Source organism: Pongo abelii, chromosome 11, assembly GCF_028885655.2.
Source record: "Pongo abelii isolate AG06213 chromosome 11, NHGRI_mPonAbe1-v2.0_pri, whole genome shotgun sequence".
Taxonomy (NCBI): Eukaryota; Metazoa; Chordata; class Mammalia; order Primates; family Hominidae; genus Pongo; species Pongo abelii.
Genome location: NC_071996.2, coordinates 90,374,945 through 90,392,105, shown reverse-complemented (window position 1 = coordinate 90,392,105; position 17,161 = coordinate 90,374,945). Strand labels below are relative to the sequence as shown.

Below are 17,161 nucleotides of genomic sequence, written 5' to 3'. Positions count from 1 at the left end.
TATCAGTAGAATTTATTCTATAATGTTTCATAACATATTAGACAAGTATTACATCTTCTGAATGTAGAAACACTAAAATTATTTCATCTCTAGCTCTCTACCTGCCGAAATTCAATCTGGTGCTTAATTTTAGCTACTCCCATGGTAACTGTTTCGGTTGTGGTAATTTTATATTCTTCTCTATTGAAAGTTACTGGATTCAACCTAAACATGCCTGGTTGAGTTTGCTTCATGTATTTAACAAGATCAGAACTTGTCTTTTCATTCTTCAATAATTTCAGTGGCTCTTTAATGTCTGCATTATAAAAATCTAAATATAAAAGTATTCAAGAATCTTCTTAATTTGACCTAAATGTAATTTTCCAGCCTTGAATCTCACTCTACTCTTTTATGTGTTATGTTCTCCAGATAGCCTGGAGTTTGCAAAGTACCCCCAAGCAAACCAGAAACATTCTGACCTTTGTGTTTTTACTTTCCTTCACCCATATGCTTCTCTGTATTCTCTGCTGATCAACAGACTAAATGTTGATCAACAGACTAAATGTTAATTTTTTACTTTTACTAAATTTTTTTACTTTTACTAAAATTTTGTAGGGCTTAAAATTTTACATATATGTCATGAAGAAAGTTTTTCTAATGCACTATATGACACAATTATCTTAGAATAAAGTATACCCAATAGCTGTTTAATCTATAATTTTACCATGGCTTGCTTTCTTTGTGGCTGTGCTTAGACAAATCCCTGAAGAAACATGACTTTCTGAACTCTGTCCATGGATTACACAGTATCTAGGCAATGAAATCCAACCCAGAGAACATCTACCCAATTTCTTTCCTTCCCTTTGAATATGTGGAAGGAGTTTCTGTCTGGGCAGGTTTTCACTCAGTCTATTCTTCATGACCTTTCAATTTTAAGTTCACTGGCAACCCTCCTTCTATATTTTATCCTCAGGTAAGTGGCCCAGTATACACATACGGGGGAAAAAGAGAGCTCCACAGTGCTTGTTTTTCCATTCCCTTCCCCATTTTTTTTCTTTATAGAATATCGCTTTCCACCAATTTAATACCACTTCTCCTGATTAATGAATAGAGATACATACTCTTTCTTCTTTTTTTTTCTTTGTACACGCTTATCATTAATATTTGAATTATAAATTGCCTTTTTTCTTTTTTTTTATTATTATACTTTAAGTTTTAGGTTACATGTGCACAATGTGCAGGTTAGTTACATATGTATATATGTGCCATGCTGGTGTGCTGCACCCATTAACTCGCCATTTAGCATTAGGTATATCTCCTAATGCTATCCCTCCCCCGCCCCCTACCCCACAACAGTCCCCAGAGTGTGATGTTCCCCTTCCTGTGTCCATGTGTTTTCATTGTTTAATTCCCATCTATGAGTGAGAACATGCGGTGTTTGGTTTTTTGTCCTCGCGACAGTTTACTGAGAATGATGATTTCCAATTTCATCCATGTCCCTACAAAGGACATGAACTCATCATTTTTTATGGCTGCATAGTATTCCATGGTGTATATGTGCCACATTTTCTTGATCCAGTCTATCATTGTTGGACATTTGGGTTGGTTCCAAGTCTTTGCTCTTGTGAATAGTGCCGCAATAAACATACATGTGCATGTGTCTTTATAGCAGCATGATTTATAGTCCTTTGGGTATATACTCAGTAATGGGATGGCTGGGTCAAATGGTATTTCTAGTTCTAGATCCCTGAGGAATCGCCACACTGACTTCCACAATGGTTGAACTAGTTTACAGTCCCACCAACAGTGTCAAAGTGTTCCTATTTCTCCACATCCTCTCCAGCACCTATTGTTTCCTGACTTTTTAATGATCACCATTCTAACTGGTGTGAGATGGTATCTCATTGTGGTTTTGATTTGCATTTCTCTGATGGCCAGTGATGATGAGCATTTTTTCATGTGTCTTTTGGCTGCATAAATGTCTTCTCTTCAGAAGTGTCTGTTCATATCCTTTGCCCACTTTTTGATGGGGTTATTTGTTTTTTTCTTGTAAATTTGCTGGAGTTCATTGTAGATTCTGGATATTAGCCCTTTGTCAGACGGGTAGATTGCGAAAATTTTCTCCCATTTTGTAGGTTGCCTGTTCACTCTGATGGTAGTTTCTTTTGCTGTGCAGAAGCTCTTTAGTTTAATTAGATCCCATTTGTCAATTTTGGCTTTTGTTGCTATCGCTTTTGGTGTTTTAGACATGAAGTCCTTGCCCATGCCTATGTCCGAATGGTAATGCCTAGGTTTTCTTCTAGGGTTTTTATGGTTTTAGGTCTAACGTTTAAGTCTTTAATCTATCTTGAATTAATTTTTGTATAAGATGTAAGGAAAGGATCCAGTTTCAGCTTTCTACATATGGCTAGCCAGTTTTCCCAGCACCATTAATTAAATAGGGAATCCTTTCCCCATTGCTTGTTTTTCTCAGGTTTGTCAAAGATCAGATAGTTGTAGATATGTGGCGTTATTTCTGAGGGCTCTGTTCTGTTCCATTGATCTATATCTCTGTTTTGGTACCAGTACCATGCTGTTTTTGTTACTGTAGCCTTGTAGTATAGTTTGAAGTCAGGTAGCATGATGCCTCCAGCTTTGTTCTTTTGGCTTAGGATTGACTTGGCGATGCGGGCTCTTTTTTGGTTCCATATGAACTTTAAAGTAGTTTTTTCCAATTCTGTGAAGAAAGTCATTGGTAGCTTGATGGGGATGGCATTGAATCTATAAATTACCTTGGGCAGTATGGCCATTTTCGTGATATTGATTCTTCCTACACATGAGCATGGAATGTTCTTCCATTTGTTTGTATCCTCTTTTATTTCATTGAGCAGTGGTTTGTAGTTCTCCTTGAAGAGGTCCTTCACTTCCCTTGTAAGCTGGATTCCTAAGTACTTTATTCTCTTTGAAGCAATTGTGAATGGGAGTTCACTCATGATTTGGCTCTCTGTTTGTCTGTTATTGGTGTATAACAATGCTTGTGATTTTTGCACATTGATTTTGTATCCTAAGACTTTGCTGAAGTTGCTTATCAGCTTAAGGAGATTTCGGGCTGAGATGATGGGGTTTTCTAGATATACAATCATGTCATCTGCAAACAGGGACAATTTGACTTCCTCTTTTCCTAATTGAATACCCTTTATTTCCTTCTCCTGTCTGATTGCCCTGGCCAGAACTTCCAACACTATGTTGAATAGGAGTGGTGAGAGAGGGCATCCCTGTCTTGTGCCAGTTTTCAAAGGGAATGCTTCCAGTTTTTGCCCATTCAGTATGATATTGGCTGTGGGTTTGTCATAGATAGCTCTTATTATTTTGAGATACGTCCCATCAATACCTAATTTATTGAGAATTTTTAGCGTGAAGCGTTGTTGAATTTTGTCAAAGGCTCTTTCTGCATCTATTGAGATAATCATGTGGTTTCTGTCTTTCGTTCTGTTTATATGCTGGATTACATTTATTGATTTGCGTATATTGAACCAGCCTTGCATCCCAGGGATGATGCCCACTTGATCATAGTGGATAAGCTTTTTGATGTGCTGCTGGATTCGGTTTGCCAGTATTTTATTGAGGATTTTTGCATCAATGTTCATCAAGGATATTGGTCTAAAATTCTCTTTTTTGGTTGTGTCTTTGCCCGGCTTTGGTATCAGGATGATGCTGGCCTCATAAAATGAGTTAGGGAGGATTCCCTCTTTCTCTATTGATTGGAATAGTTTCAGAAGGAATGGTAGCAGTTCCTCCTTGTACCTCTGGTAGAATTCAGCTGTGAATCCATCTGGTCCTGGACTCTTTTTGGTTGGTAAGCTATTGATTATTGCCACAATTTCAGCTCCTGTTATTGGTCTATTCAGAGATTCAACTTCTTCCTGGTTTAGTCTTGGGAGACTGTATGTGTCGAGGAATTTATCCATTTCTTCTAGATTTTCTAGTTTATTTGCGTAGAGGTGTTTGTAGTATTCTCTGATGGTAGTTTGTATTTCTGTGGGATCGGTGGTGATATCCCCTTTATCATTTTTTATTGCGTCTATTTGATTCTTCTCTCTTTTTTTCTTTATTAGTCTTGCTAGCGGTCTATCAATTTTGTTGATCCTTTCAAAAAACCAGCTCCTGGATTCATTAATTTTTTGAAGGGTTTTTTGTGTCTCTATTTCCTTCAGTTCTGCTCTGATTTTAGTTATTTCTTGCCTTCTGCTAGCTTTTGAATGTGTTTGCTCTTGCTTTTCTAGTTCTTTTAATTGTGATGTTAGAGTGTCAGTTTTGGATCTTTCCTGCTTTCTCTTGTGGGCATTTAGTGCTATAAATTTCCCTCTACACACTGCTTTGAATGTGTCCCAGAGATTCTGGTATGTCGTGTCTTTGTTCTCGTTGGTTTCAAAGAACATCTTTATTTCTGCCTTCATTTCGTTATGTACCCAGTAGTCATTCAGGAGCAGGTTGTTCAGTTTCCATGTAGTTGAGCGGTTTTGAGTGAGTTTCTTAATCCTGAGTTCTAGTTTGATTGCACTGTGGCCTGAGAGACAGTTTGTTATAATTTCTGTTCTTTTACATTTGCTGAGGAGAGCTTTACTTCCAACTATGTGTTCAATTTTGGAATAGGTGTGGTGTGGTGCTGAAAAAAATGTATATTCTGTTGATTTGGGGTGGAGAGTTCTGTAGATGTCTATTAGGCCCACTTGGTGCAGAGCTGAGTTCAATTCCTGGGTATCCTTGTTATCTTTCTGTCTCGTTGATCTGTCTAATGTTGACAGTGGGGTGTTAAAGTCTCCCATTATTATTGTGTGGGAGTCTGTCTCTTTGTAGGTCACTCAGGGCTTGCTTTATGAATCTGGGTGCTCTTGTATTGGGTGCATATATATTTAGGATAGTTAGCTCTTCTTGTTGAATTGATCCCCCTTTACCATTATGTAATGGCCTTGTCTCTTTTGATCTTTGTTGGTTTAAAGTCTGTTTTATCAGAGACTAGGATTGCAACCCCTGCCTTTTTTGGTTTTCCATTTGCTTGGTAGAGCTTCCTCCATCCTTTTATTTTGAGCCTATGTGTGTCTCTGCACATGAGATGGGTTTCCTGAATACAGCACACTGATGGGTCTTGACTCTTCATCCAATTTGCCCGTCTGTGTCTTTTAATTGGAGCATTTAGTCCATTTACATTTAAAGTTAATATTGTTATGTGTGAATTTGATCCTGTCATTATGATGTTAGCTGGTTATTTTGCTCGTTAGTTGATGCAGTCTCTTCCTAGTCTGGATGGTCTTTACATTTTGGCATGATTTTGCAGCAGCTGGTACCGGTTGTGCCTTTCCATGTTTAGCGCTTCCTTCAGGAGCTCTTTTAGGGCAGGCCTGGTGGTGACAAAATCTCTCAGCATTTGCTTGTCTGTAAAGTATTTTATTTCTCCTTCACTTATGAAGCTTAGTTTGGCTGGATATGAAATTCTGGGTTGAAAATTCTTTTCTTTAAGAATGTTGAATATTGGCCCCCACTCTCTTCTGGCTTGTAGAGTTTCTGCCGAGAGATCCGCTGTTAGTCTGATGGGCTTCCGTTTCTGGGCAATCTGACCTTTCTCTCTGGCTGCCCTTAACATTTTTTCCTTCATTTCAACTTTGGTGAATCTGACAATTGTGTGTCTTGGAGTTGCTCTTCTCGAGGAGTATCTTTGTGGCGTTCTCTGTATTTCCTGAATCTGAATGTTGGCCTGCCTTGCTAGATTGGGGAAGTTCTCCTGGATAATATCCTGCAGAGTGTTTTCCAACTTGGTTCCATTTTCCCTGTCACTTTCAGGTACACCAATCAGACGCAGACTTGGTCTTTTCACATAGTCCCACATTTCTTGGAGGCTTTGCTCGTTTCTTTTTATTCTTTTTTCTCTAAACTTCCCTTCTCGCTTCATTTCATTCATTTCATCTTCCAGGGCTGATACCCTTTCTTCCATTTGATCGCATCGGCTCCTGAGGCTTCTGCGTTCTTCACGTAGTTCTCGAGCCTTGGCTTTCAGCTCCATCAGCTCCTTTAAGCACTTCTCTCTATTGGTTATTCTAGTTATACATTCGTCTAAAGTTTTTTCAAAATTTTCAACTTCTTTGCCTTTGGTTTGAATTTCCTCCTGTAGCTCCGAGTAGTTTGATCGTCTGAAGCCTTCTTCTCTCAACTCTTCAAAGTCATTCTCCGTCCTGCTTTGTTCCGTTGCTGGTGAGGAACTGCATTCCTCTGGAGGAAGAGAGGCACTCTGCTTTTTAGAGTTTCCAGTTTTTCTGCTCTGTTTTTTCCCCATCTTTGTGGTTTTAACTACTTTTAGTTTTTGATGATGTTGTACAGATGGGTTTTTGGTGTGGATGTCCTTTCTGTTTGTTAGTTTTCCTTCTAACAGACAGGACCCTCAGCTGCAGGTCTGTTGGAGCTTGCTAGAGGTCCACTCCAGACCCTGTTTGCCTGGGTATCAGCAGCGGTGTCTGCAGAACGGTGGATTTTCATGATCTGCGAATGCTGCTGTCTGATCGTTCCTCTGGAAGTTTTGTCTCAGAGGAATACCCAGCCATGTGAGGTGTCAGTCTGCCCCTACTGGGGGGTGCCTCCCAGTTAGGCTGCTCGGGGGTCAGGGGTCAGGGACCCACTTGAGGAGGCAGTCTGCCCGTTCTCAGATCTCCAGCTGCGTGCTGGGAGAACCACTGCTCTCCTCAAAGCTGTCAGACAGGGACATTTAAGTCTGCAGAGGTTACTGCTGTCTTTTTGTTTGTCTGTGCCCCGCCCCCAGAGGTGGAGCCTACAAAGGCAGGCAGGCCTCCTTGAGCTGTGGTGGGCTCCACCCAGTTTGAGCTTCCCGGCTGCTTTGTTTACCTAAGCGAGCCTGGGCAATGGCGGGCGCCCCTCCCCCAGCCTCACTGCCACCTTGCAGTTTGATCTCAGACTGCTGTGCTAGCAATCAGCGAGACTCCGTGGGCATAGGACCCTCCGATCCAGGTGCAGGATATAATCTCCTGGTGTCCCATTTCCTAAGCCTGTCGGAAAAGCGCAGTATTCATACTCTTTCTTTTTTACAGAGAGAGGGACAAGTTTACCACACATTCCTACTCAGAAACAGATTCCAATCTCTAATCTCTAGCCTTTCTCTATTACCTCAGGACACTGGACTCACTCTAACATATGATTTCTATCATATATCTTGAGCATTATAATTGCAAAGAATTTGAATAAAAAAGAAAAGAAAAGAAGAAAAACTGTCCGTATCCACATTATGCAGAAACAATCACTGTTGGCATTCTAGCATATTTCATTTACTATTTCTTTGTATTTTTTTTCAACTTATCACAAGTATATAAAGTTCAAGACTGAAAGTAGCTGCTGGAGGAGCCTGAACAATATAGAATAAGCTCAGCATAAAAGTAACTTTTTTGTAAAATTTAACCTAGCAAATATCTAAACCCCCTACCTAATAAAGCTATCTCTATAGTAATCATCCTTCCTCCCAACTGATTGCATGTCCTCTTAAAATATTTGCCCAATGGATACATATATAAATTCTATTCTCATTTATATGTGCTTGTATATATATATATATATATATATATATATATATATGTATGTATTTGTGTGTTGGTACAAAATATAAATTATTATATTTTCTTGATTCTAACATGCAGGTTTTTCTACCTTTTAACATGATTCTAATCATGATGAAACTTATAACTGATAGTGTATAACAGTGTAATTATGTTTTTCTTTTTTTTTTTTTTCCGAGATGGAGTCTTGTTCTGTTACCCAGGCTGAAGTGCAGTGGCTCAATCTCGGCTCACTTGCAACCTCCACCTCCGGAGTTCAAGTGATTCTCCTGCCTCAGCCTCCCTAGTAGCTGGGACCACAGGTGTGTGCCACCACACCCAGCTAATTTTTGTATTCTTAGTAGAGACAGGGTTTCACCTAGTTGGTCAGGCTGGTCTCAAACTCCGGACCTCAAGTGATCCACTCACTTCGGCCTCCCAAAGGTCTGGGATTACAGGTGTGAGCCACCGCGCCCGGCCGTGTCTTTCTTTCTTCCTGAGTAGTACATAAAATAATAGTGCATCTTCAAATTAATGACATTTAGATTTCATGTAAATGATATTTCATATAACATTTGGCAAGCTATAAGCAGTTTCTTGTCCCACATAGTACCCTTCTACTTTTGTTGGCATGGGGAAGAAAAAAAGTGTTGAATAGTAGATAAATTCATAGCAGTAAGGTCCATGTTTTGCTAAATGGTTTAGGCACTTTAAATGTCATTGTAGGTATATAAATTTGTGAAAAGTTTCAGTGGAAAATTCAGCAACATCTACCAAGTTATAAATTGAATATAGATTTTGCATAATTCTAATTTTAGAAGTATGTCCTCTGGAAGCACCTGAACCAGTGTACATGGGTGTTCATGAGCCATTGTCTGGTACTGAAAAAAATAAATTATAATAATCTATATGTCCATTTGACTAAATATACTGTAGTCAACTGATAAAATGAAATACTGTACCTACATTAAAAAGAGTGAGGTCTATATAAAAATGTGAAGACACAGCCACAAAATTTTATCAAGTATAGTAATAAATATAATACATTTGAATATGCAAACAATTTGGAGATATGTAAACCATTGGTAGGGTTAAAGGGCAAGAATCAAATTATGGATAAATTTTGTTTTGCATTTGTTATACTTTTATATTATTTCAAAGTTTTACAAAGATAATTTGCAGTAAATAATTTATATTTCTCTTTACTACAAAATTATAGAGAAAAAAACTTTAAAAAAGATTTGTCATTCAATTCCCTAAAAAGTCTTAGAAGAAAAAAATAAATGTGCTTAACAAGTTGTAAGATATTTCACAAAACCTAGTTTGTTTAGTAAAACAAAAGCCTAAGTAGGCAAGCCAAATGAGAATCATAAAAAAGATACCACAGTAAAGATTCAAAGTGAATATATGATTCTAAGTTTACTGTATAAATCTCAAAGCAAATTTACATTAACAACTTTACCTGTAAAACGGAGTTTAGAGCACCATCTTACAGTTTAGCAGTCATGCTAGATCATGATAGTTCCTGATTTAAAAAAAAAAAAAAAGTGGATCCTGAATTCTGAAACCTATCAGAAACCCTGTAGACAGAAGGTACACAACTGGTTTTTAATGGCAGAATCAAGACAGAATGCATTTGATTATTAAATTCCCTTTGGAAAAAGAACAAAAGTCAGGTTAGTGTCTTTTTTATTCTATCTTAACTTTCTGTGAATAATTATAATCTCAACTAAAAAAATCACATTTCGCAAAACCTTTATATTTTCTTTCATTGTAGATAGCAAAGTCTGGATTTTGAATAGATGAGTGCTGATCTATATGTAGAATAAATTTGCTATTTGGAAACAATCAAGTTTTTCTCTTCAAGAAGTGAAAAAAATTCAAATGGAGCTAAAATGTTCTTAAGAAACCATTTGCTTCATTACTTTAATTTTACTGTGATTTATGATATAGTAACCCAAAGATAGTCTTACTGCTCAGAGTTAAAATGATCTTCAGATAAATGAATTAGTTTACATATCAGGTAAAATTTATGTTCTGAAGAATAACCGCCTTATAATGATTCCTTAACTGACAATAATTTATTGCATCTTTAAAAACCTCTAAAAGTTAATTACACATAATACAATATCCTTAGTGATTAACTTCACATTTTAATGCACTATCGAAATATTGCCATTTATAGTGTTAGGAACCTCACTGTTGATCTGGGTCAAAACTCTGTTGTGTTGAATGATCTACATAAGCAGTGGTTGAAATCAGGGCGAAGTAAGATAGATAAACAACTGACGTTGCATCAGTCATGGACAAGTAGGAGTAAGTATCTGATTATAGGTGCATCTGCATACCAAATCCCAGGCTGTCAGAAGCAGCATGCCAGATACCCTCTGATTCAGAAGTCATAAAGAGTGTCAGTAGAGGCAATCTGATGCCTTGGATAATTTAGTGAAGTTTTCCCTGCTGGCATCTATGCTGGTCAACTGTCTGTTTGCTCTCAAACCAATCCCCTGCTTTCACCCTGCCTCATGTGGTTTTATGGGGAACTTTCTCCTCTGGCTTCTGAAAGGATTTGGTAAATGGCAGGCCTTGTTGGATGACTGGATGGTCAAAGGAAGACTGAAGCTAATGTATGTCTCTCCACCACATCTGTGGTATATCTTCCATGGTTTCAGCTTCAATGGAAAGGCCCAAATGGTTCTAGGATTCACCTGCTGTTCTTGGTCTATGATAACAGAGGCTCCTCTTCTCATACATCCAATCTAGGGACTGTAGCCCCACATGTACTAGGCTAGCTTTTTCCCATTTTGAAATAACCTTGATTTTATGATTGGGCCATGTTTACTATAGGTTGTATGTTGGAAAAGAGAAGAAGTTTGCTACCTGTTATCAGAAAATTTTCTCTGTTCTGGAATAAGGGGGCTTGATGTCTGGCATTGCTATTTAGACGTAACAACTAACATTTGCAAAGAAGGATGCAACTTACAACCACATTCACACATATTATCCGCAACTTACTATGGGCATATATTTCTTACATACAAAATGCTAAAGTGAAATTGATGTATAAGTCATGTATCATTTTATCATACACATCTATTTCGAAGTTACTGTGGGAGTTTAAACAGGAAAAAAAGGGATAGCAATTTCCTCTGTTTTCTCTGTTTCTCAAATTAGGCTAATTACATCTAGTGCATCTCTTTCTGTTTCTGAACATAGGTGATAACTGGAAGCTCATGAGATCAAAGTGGTGGCAATTAATAATCATTTTATATTCTACACTGTGCAAGGATGATAATACACATCACACACATTGGAAAAGTGTGTACAATAGTACAACTCAATTACAATATAACTCTCCTAGACTGCTAGAACATTCCTCTAATATAAATGATTCTTAGTGACAGGAAATGTCAATAATTTCTAGAATGTCTAGCACACATTCTCACCATTCAACTTTGATTTATGATGGCATATCATCATGTCAAAGGATACAAAATACAGGCATGTAGGATAAATAAGCCTAGAGATCTAATGTACAACATGAAGACGACAGTTAGTAAAACAGTATTGTGTTAGGGGTTTTTGTTATGTAAGTAGATTTTAGCTACCCTTGTCACACACACAAAAATGTAACTGTGAGAAGATGTATATGTTAATCTGCTTCACTATAGCAACTATTTTACTATCTATATATATCCCATAACATCATTTTGTAAGCCTCACATATACACAATAAAAATTATTTTAAAAATCATGCACTATAATCCCCACATAGGAGAAGGTAAAACATAAAGGGCTACATATGATTTAAAACGATGTTTTCATTATACAAATCCTAGAAGGTCTTCTTAAAATCACTGCATATATACGTAGTCAGACCTAAGTAAAACTAAATACTCTTTATTTGATTATAGTTCTGTAGTTCTGTTATCTTATTGATATAGTTTGGCACAAAAATATCACCTGTCTCAAATTTCGTCTCATAAATTATTCTCACAGTATTCATTCCCTCTCCTATTTCCCAGAATATTTTTTGTTACCTGAGTTACTATATCAAGACACTGTAGTCCTTATTTAAATATCTAGAAGGCAGGAGGTGGTAAAAAATGTTTATATCAATTTGAGATTTTTTTTCATTTTTTCTCACTTTGTTTTATTTCTTTTCTTTTACAGTCTGTTCATCTGGGGTTTATTTGCCAAAAGACTGCTTCTTGCTTAAAGCACAATCTGTTCACCTTCATTAACTACTGGATTCCTCGAAGTTCTATTTTCTGCTAATATGGGACATTTAGCAAATCTTCCTCCTCTGTATTTGCTTGTATCACATCTCACCATCTGACAAAGCCATTAAAGTTTTCTTGTACTGATTCCTTGCCATACAACAACTTACCTGTAGTACTGGTTTATTAACATCAAGCAGTTTAGCTGTGCTACCGAAGAGTACTTGGTGCCCTTCACTGACAGTAATTCCTAGAGAGCTAAAAACTAACATTCAGCTGAAACTAGTTTTCTCTTTTGATTTAGCAAATGAGTGCCCCTTTTATTACCCTAATCGTATTTTTCTCTTCTGTTTTTGAAAACCATTGATTGATCCCATTGACAAACCAGCTTATCTGTCTGATCCAAATCAATGTTTCATTTCACTGGCTTTATCAATATTGCTTCCTTTGCAAAAACATTTAACTCATCTAGAACTAAGCTTCAAATATGAGAAAAAAAATGCTACCACGACAAACATCTGATCTGAACTCATTCCTTGAAACTTAAAACTTGCTATACCTGAATTCCTCCACTTTAAACTGTGCTTGTATTACATCAGTCAGCATGTGTTTAGTCAAGAGAAGTAACTCTTCCTCAGCTTCAGTGTTTTTGTTACATCACAAATAAAAACTTTGCTCATTAGGATTTTTTAAAGCTAAATATTTGTGAACAAATGATATGTAAATGAATATATATGTGTGGTGTGTGTGTGTATGTGTCTGTAAGAAATTTTCAGCAGTTACATTGTTGAAGAGTGGTTTTTATTATGTACAAATAGTTTGTTCATATAAAGAGTAATCATAACACTTCTCTTTAGCAAATGAGATTTTTTAATTCATTGGAGAAAGATGTCAATATACTGGACACAGGGTTTTGTTAAGCATTTTCCTAGAATTGAAATGCACGAATTTTATTAAATACCCCTTTATTCATTCAGATTACTGTTTTACATACACATGCAAGAACATTAATCTATAAACAATATACAAAATGAAAGCCTGAAATTCACTATCACATATGGCTTACCACGTTTTCCTGATGTTTTTAGAATTTCACGGTCCCTCATGGTGTCTCACTCCAGCAGACAGAGGATTGTGTCGTGCCAATGAGAACAGATTCTACTACAATTCAGTCATTGGGAAATGCCGCCCATTTAAGTACAGTGGATGTGGGGGAAATGAAAACAATTTTACTTCCAAACAAGAATGTCTGAGGGCGTGTAAAAAAGGTATAGAAGATACTCTTCCCATTAATTGACTAGTGTTTAAGATGGCAATTGAATTGAAATGATAATCTATTAAGATATGAAATTAATTATCTTTATTATAAGAAAGTATAATCTAGCTAATAAGTGTCCTCTTCAATTACATTTAGATAATATTGCTAGATATGTAACTGTAATTTCTTTTAATGTCCTCACAGAAAAAGAATCAATTTAAAACAAATTAAACATTTTATTCTTTTAATGTTCAAATACTAAGCATTCGCTTTAAAAGACTATACCAAAATTGCTTTAAGCTTTCTTGTAATACACAAAATTTTAACATATTTATTCATGTCTTCTGAATATAAAAGTAATGCATGTTTATAAAAGACTAAGAAGAGTATAAAAATGCAAATAAAAACGATCTGTAATTTAATCAACCACATATAGCCACATTTCTACTATTTAAAAATAAAGCAAGCATGGATTTGTAACAGAAGAGGAACTAATAATAAAAATGAGCGGCATGCTTATCCATTTTTATTAACTCATATATGCAAAGTAACGTCCTTAAAAATAAATTGTTCTACATGAATACATGGACAAATTAAAGGCTTTTAAATCAGTAACATCTTTTGGATTTAAATATTAAAAGGTACTTTGAGAAGATTTTAGATAAAACGTTTCATTGTGTTATTTTATCACACATTAATTTATTCCTCTTCCTCTTATAGGTTTCATCCAAAGAATATCAAAAGGAGGCCTAATTAAAACCAAAAGAAAAAGAAAGAAGCAGAGAGTGAAAATAGCATATGAAGAAATTTTTGTTAAAAATATGTGAATTTGTTATAGCAATATAACATTAATTCTACTAAATATTTTATATGAAATGTTTCACTATGATTTTCTATTTTTCTTCTACTAAAATGCTTTTAATTAATATGTTCATTAAATTTTCTATGCTTATTGTACTTGTTATCAACACACTTGTATCAGAGTTGCTTTTCTAATCTTGTTAAATTGCTTATTCTAGGTCTGTAATTTATCAACTGGCTACTGGGAAATTACTTATTCTCTGGATCCTTCTGTATTTTCATTTAACTACAAATTATCATACTACCGGCTACATCAAATCAGTCCTTTGTTTCCATTTGGTGACCATCTGTTTGAGAATACGATCATGTAAATGATTATCTCCTTTATAGCCTGTAACCAGATTAAGGAATACAGCTCTTAAAAAATCAAGAACTTCCTGAGTTTCACATATAAAATGGTGACAAACACCTGCTTCTGATAAAGTGTATTCGAAAAGACTGGTAATAACAGAATTCTATTACATGCTTCCCTCCTTAGACATAGTTTTTATCCTTTTGTACTAACCAGTACTTCCATCTATATTGAGCTAAACTGTCTTTGAACAGTCAACTCTGCATCATGTGCCTGCCTGATTTGGATTGGTTTCACTTTTTTTTTTTGTTTGACCATAGCCCATTCTATCAGTCAAGATGATTGAATAATTGTGTGTTAAATAAACTCATGATAACGAGAAACTTTATGGAAACAAGAAGTTTTACGGCAATCGAAGGGAAATTATTTATATGTACTTCCTAATACTATGCTTCCAAATATTTTCTCTTACTAAAAACAACAAAAATATTTAAACCTCCTGAAATCTGTTCAGTTATCATTAGGATTTGCACACAATGCAACTAATAATTCATGCTTTAAAAAGTAGGTTATTTCTGTTGAAGAGAAAATTATCAGCAAAGAAGAGTCTACTAGAAAATTCATGTGCTAGTCACTCTTGGGGATTTAATATTTCGCTGTATCCAGACCTGTACCTTTCATTTATTGCCAAGCCATGTGCAGTCTGGCATCTCAACAACCTCAACAACCTCCAAGACATATCAGTTTCTGTAGTGTTCACCTCAAATTTGACATTGGAATTGAAACTGATTTAGAAACAACCACTTCATTCATTTGGTATAGCTTCATGACTTCTCGCTAACAATGATAGTATAACTCTGCCTGTTCTTCAGGATTGAAATTTTGAACTCAATTTAGATTTCTTGTTTTCCCTCATATACCACATCTAAACAGTCTCCAAATCCTTATGCTTTTTTTTTTTTTTTGAAAAAAAAATTCACCCAATCCCTAGGCTTTTTACTTTTTTCTTTTCTTTTTTCTTTTTTTTTTTTTTTTTTATTTTGTTTTGTCTTGTTATGTTTTTTTAGACAGGGTCCCACTCTGTCACCCAGGCTGGAGTGCAGTGGTGCAATCACAGGTCACTGAAACCTCCCACCTAGCTGGGACTACAGGTGCAGGCCACCACACCAGCTAATTTATGTAATTTTTGTAGAGACGAGTTTCACCACGTTACCCAGGCTTGTCTTGAACACCTGGGCTCAAGCAATCTTCCAGCCCCAGCCTCCCAAAGTGCTGGGATTACAGGTATAAACCACAATGCCCCCGTTTTTACTCTTTACTGCATCCTTCCCATCAGTATTAATTCCTCAGAAATTTAGTACATTCCTCCACCATTTCAAAATGCTTCCAGAACTCACACTAGTTGGTACTTAACTACAACCTTCAACCTCACCATTTAATTTTGATGTATATTTTTGGGTTTACCTATAGTACTTTCTTTCATGACTACTTTGATTTAGTTAAGAATGCTCACTGTACACTGAATGTTAATTACTCAGCTAATTCACACTGATTTCCTGTTTAAAAATATGATCCCCTCCAGGCCATTCATGTGAAGTCAGGGTACAGCTGATGCCAGCTACAGAATCACTGTTTCAATATGGAATATGAAAAGTCCTAACACATAATTACAAATCATTTTCTACTGTGGTATACAAATTTTGTCATTACAAAATAGTATCAGCTTTTTTCACTTAAGGAAAATATTACATCTTGATTCAAATGTTCAGTGCATAAATAATTTCCTTAAATTGAGTCTTTGCTGTGGAATTTGAGAGTCTTGGAAATCAAAGTCCCTTGTGAAACATTTCCTGTTGCCATTTATTTACAGATAGCAATAGCTTCAAATAAGTGGGAAAGTCTACTTAGGTGAAGTGGTAAATAGTCACTAAGATTGTATAAACAGCGCATTGATGAGTTGCCTAATTGTTTTCTCCAACAATAACCACTGGTCCATTGGTTCACTACTTAAGAAAGACATATACTGAGATGGCTTGAAATGTTTAATGCATGTGAACGTTATTTTTACCGTGTTTTGGAATAAGATCTTGATGTTACTGTCTTCCTTTATTTTCCACAATCAAATGCATCTAACTGTGAATTGTATATGGAATTATTCAGCATATACATATATTTACCTGCTTCGTTCATTCTCTGTATTCAAAATTAACAGATCATGCTGAAAACACTCAAATGATTATATTTTTTACATTATAAGAAGTAAAATATATTATTCTGAATAATGAAACCTGGCTGTTGTACTCGTAAAGATTTTAGTACATAAAAAAGAATTCAATGCTCATTAGTTATCACAAAGGTACAAAATCTTAAGACCAAAAATAATTGTTCCCACACTCTGGTTTTATTTCCTTCAATTGGAATTGTTAATAGCTGCCTTTTAATTGCAAGTACACATCCATATATTATAATTTATTCGTCAAACAAATTAGTACACTATGTCCTAACAGTCTATACATTTTAAATGTACTCTGCTACATATATATTTTCATCACTCATTTCATATACAATTGTACAAATATAGACATGTATATTTAAATATATGTTATATAACTATACATTACATAACTTCCTATCCTGACTATTGTATTTGGCCTAGCCCATCTCCATATCAGAAGAAAAAAAATCATGACACTAAACTAGCTAACTATTTAGGCCATTGGTTGATTCTTTCATCAGCGGCTCCTGCTCTTATCTGGTTTTTAGCAAGTTAGCAATTTTATTTAGTGTTTCCAACTTCTGACTTTAAGTGCTTTCTCAGGGACTTTGGCTGGGATGTACTTTAATCACTTTCCCCACATTTTGCTAGGTAGAACAGAAAACCTTGCTTTTGTTGGTCCTGCAGTTCCAGTTTCTGAACTACTTACAACCACATAGCTAGTTTCTTGGTTAGAATTACTCAGAGTACTTATAAATATAAGAA

The 17,161-nt window shown here is 35.8% G+C and overlaps 1 protein-coding gene across 3 annotated transcripts in view; it reads left to right on the top strand.

The window, feature by feature from the left end:
- Positions 1-16,468, top strand: part of TFPI (tissue factor pathway inhibitor) — a 93,652-nt gene extending 77,184 nt beyond the window's left edge. For 2 of the 3 annotated variants that reach the window (XM_009237892.4, XM_063712392.1), the window contains exons 8-9: positions 12,859-13,038; positions 13,749-16,468. In XM_009237892.4, coding sequence (XP_009236167.3) covers positions 12,859-13,038; positions 13,749-13,855 — 287 coding nt within the window. In that variant the 3' untranslated portion in view covers positions 13,856-16,468. 3 annotated transcript variants of the gene reach the window in all.
- Positions 16,469-17,161: the final 693 nt, after the last annotated feature.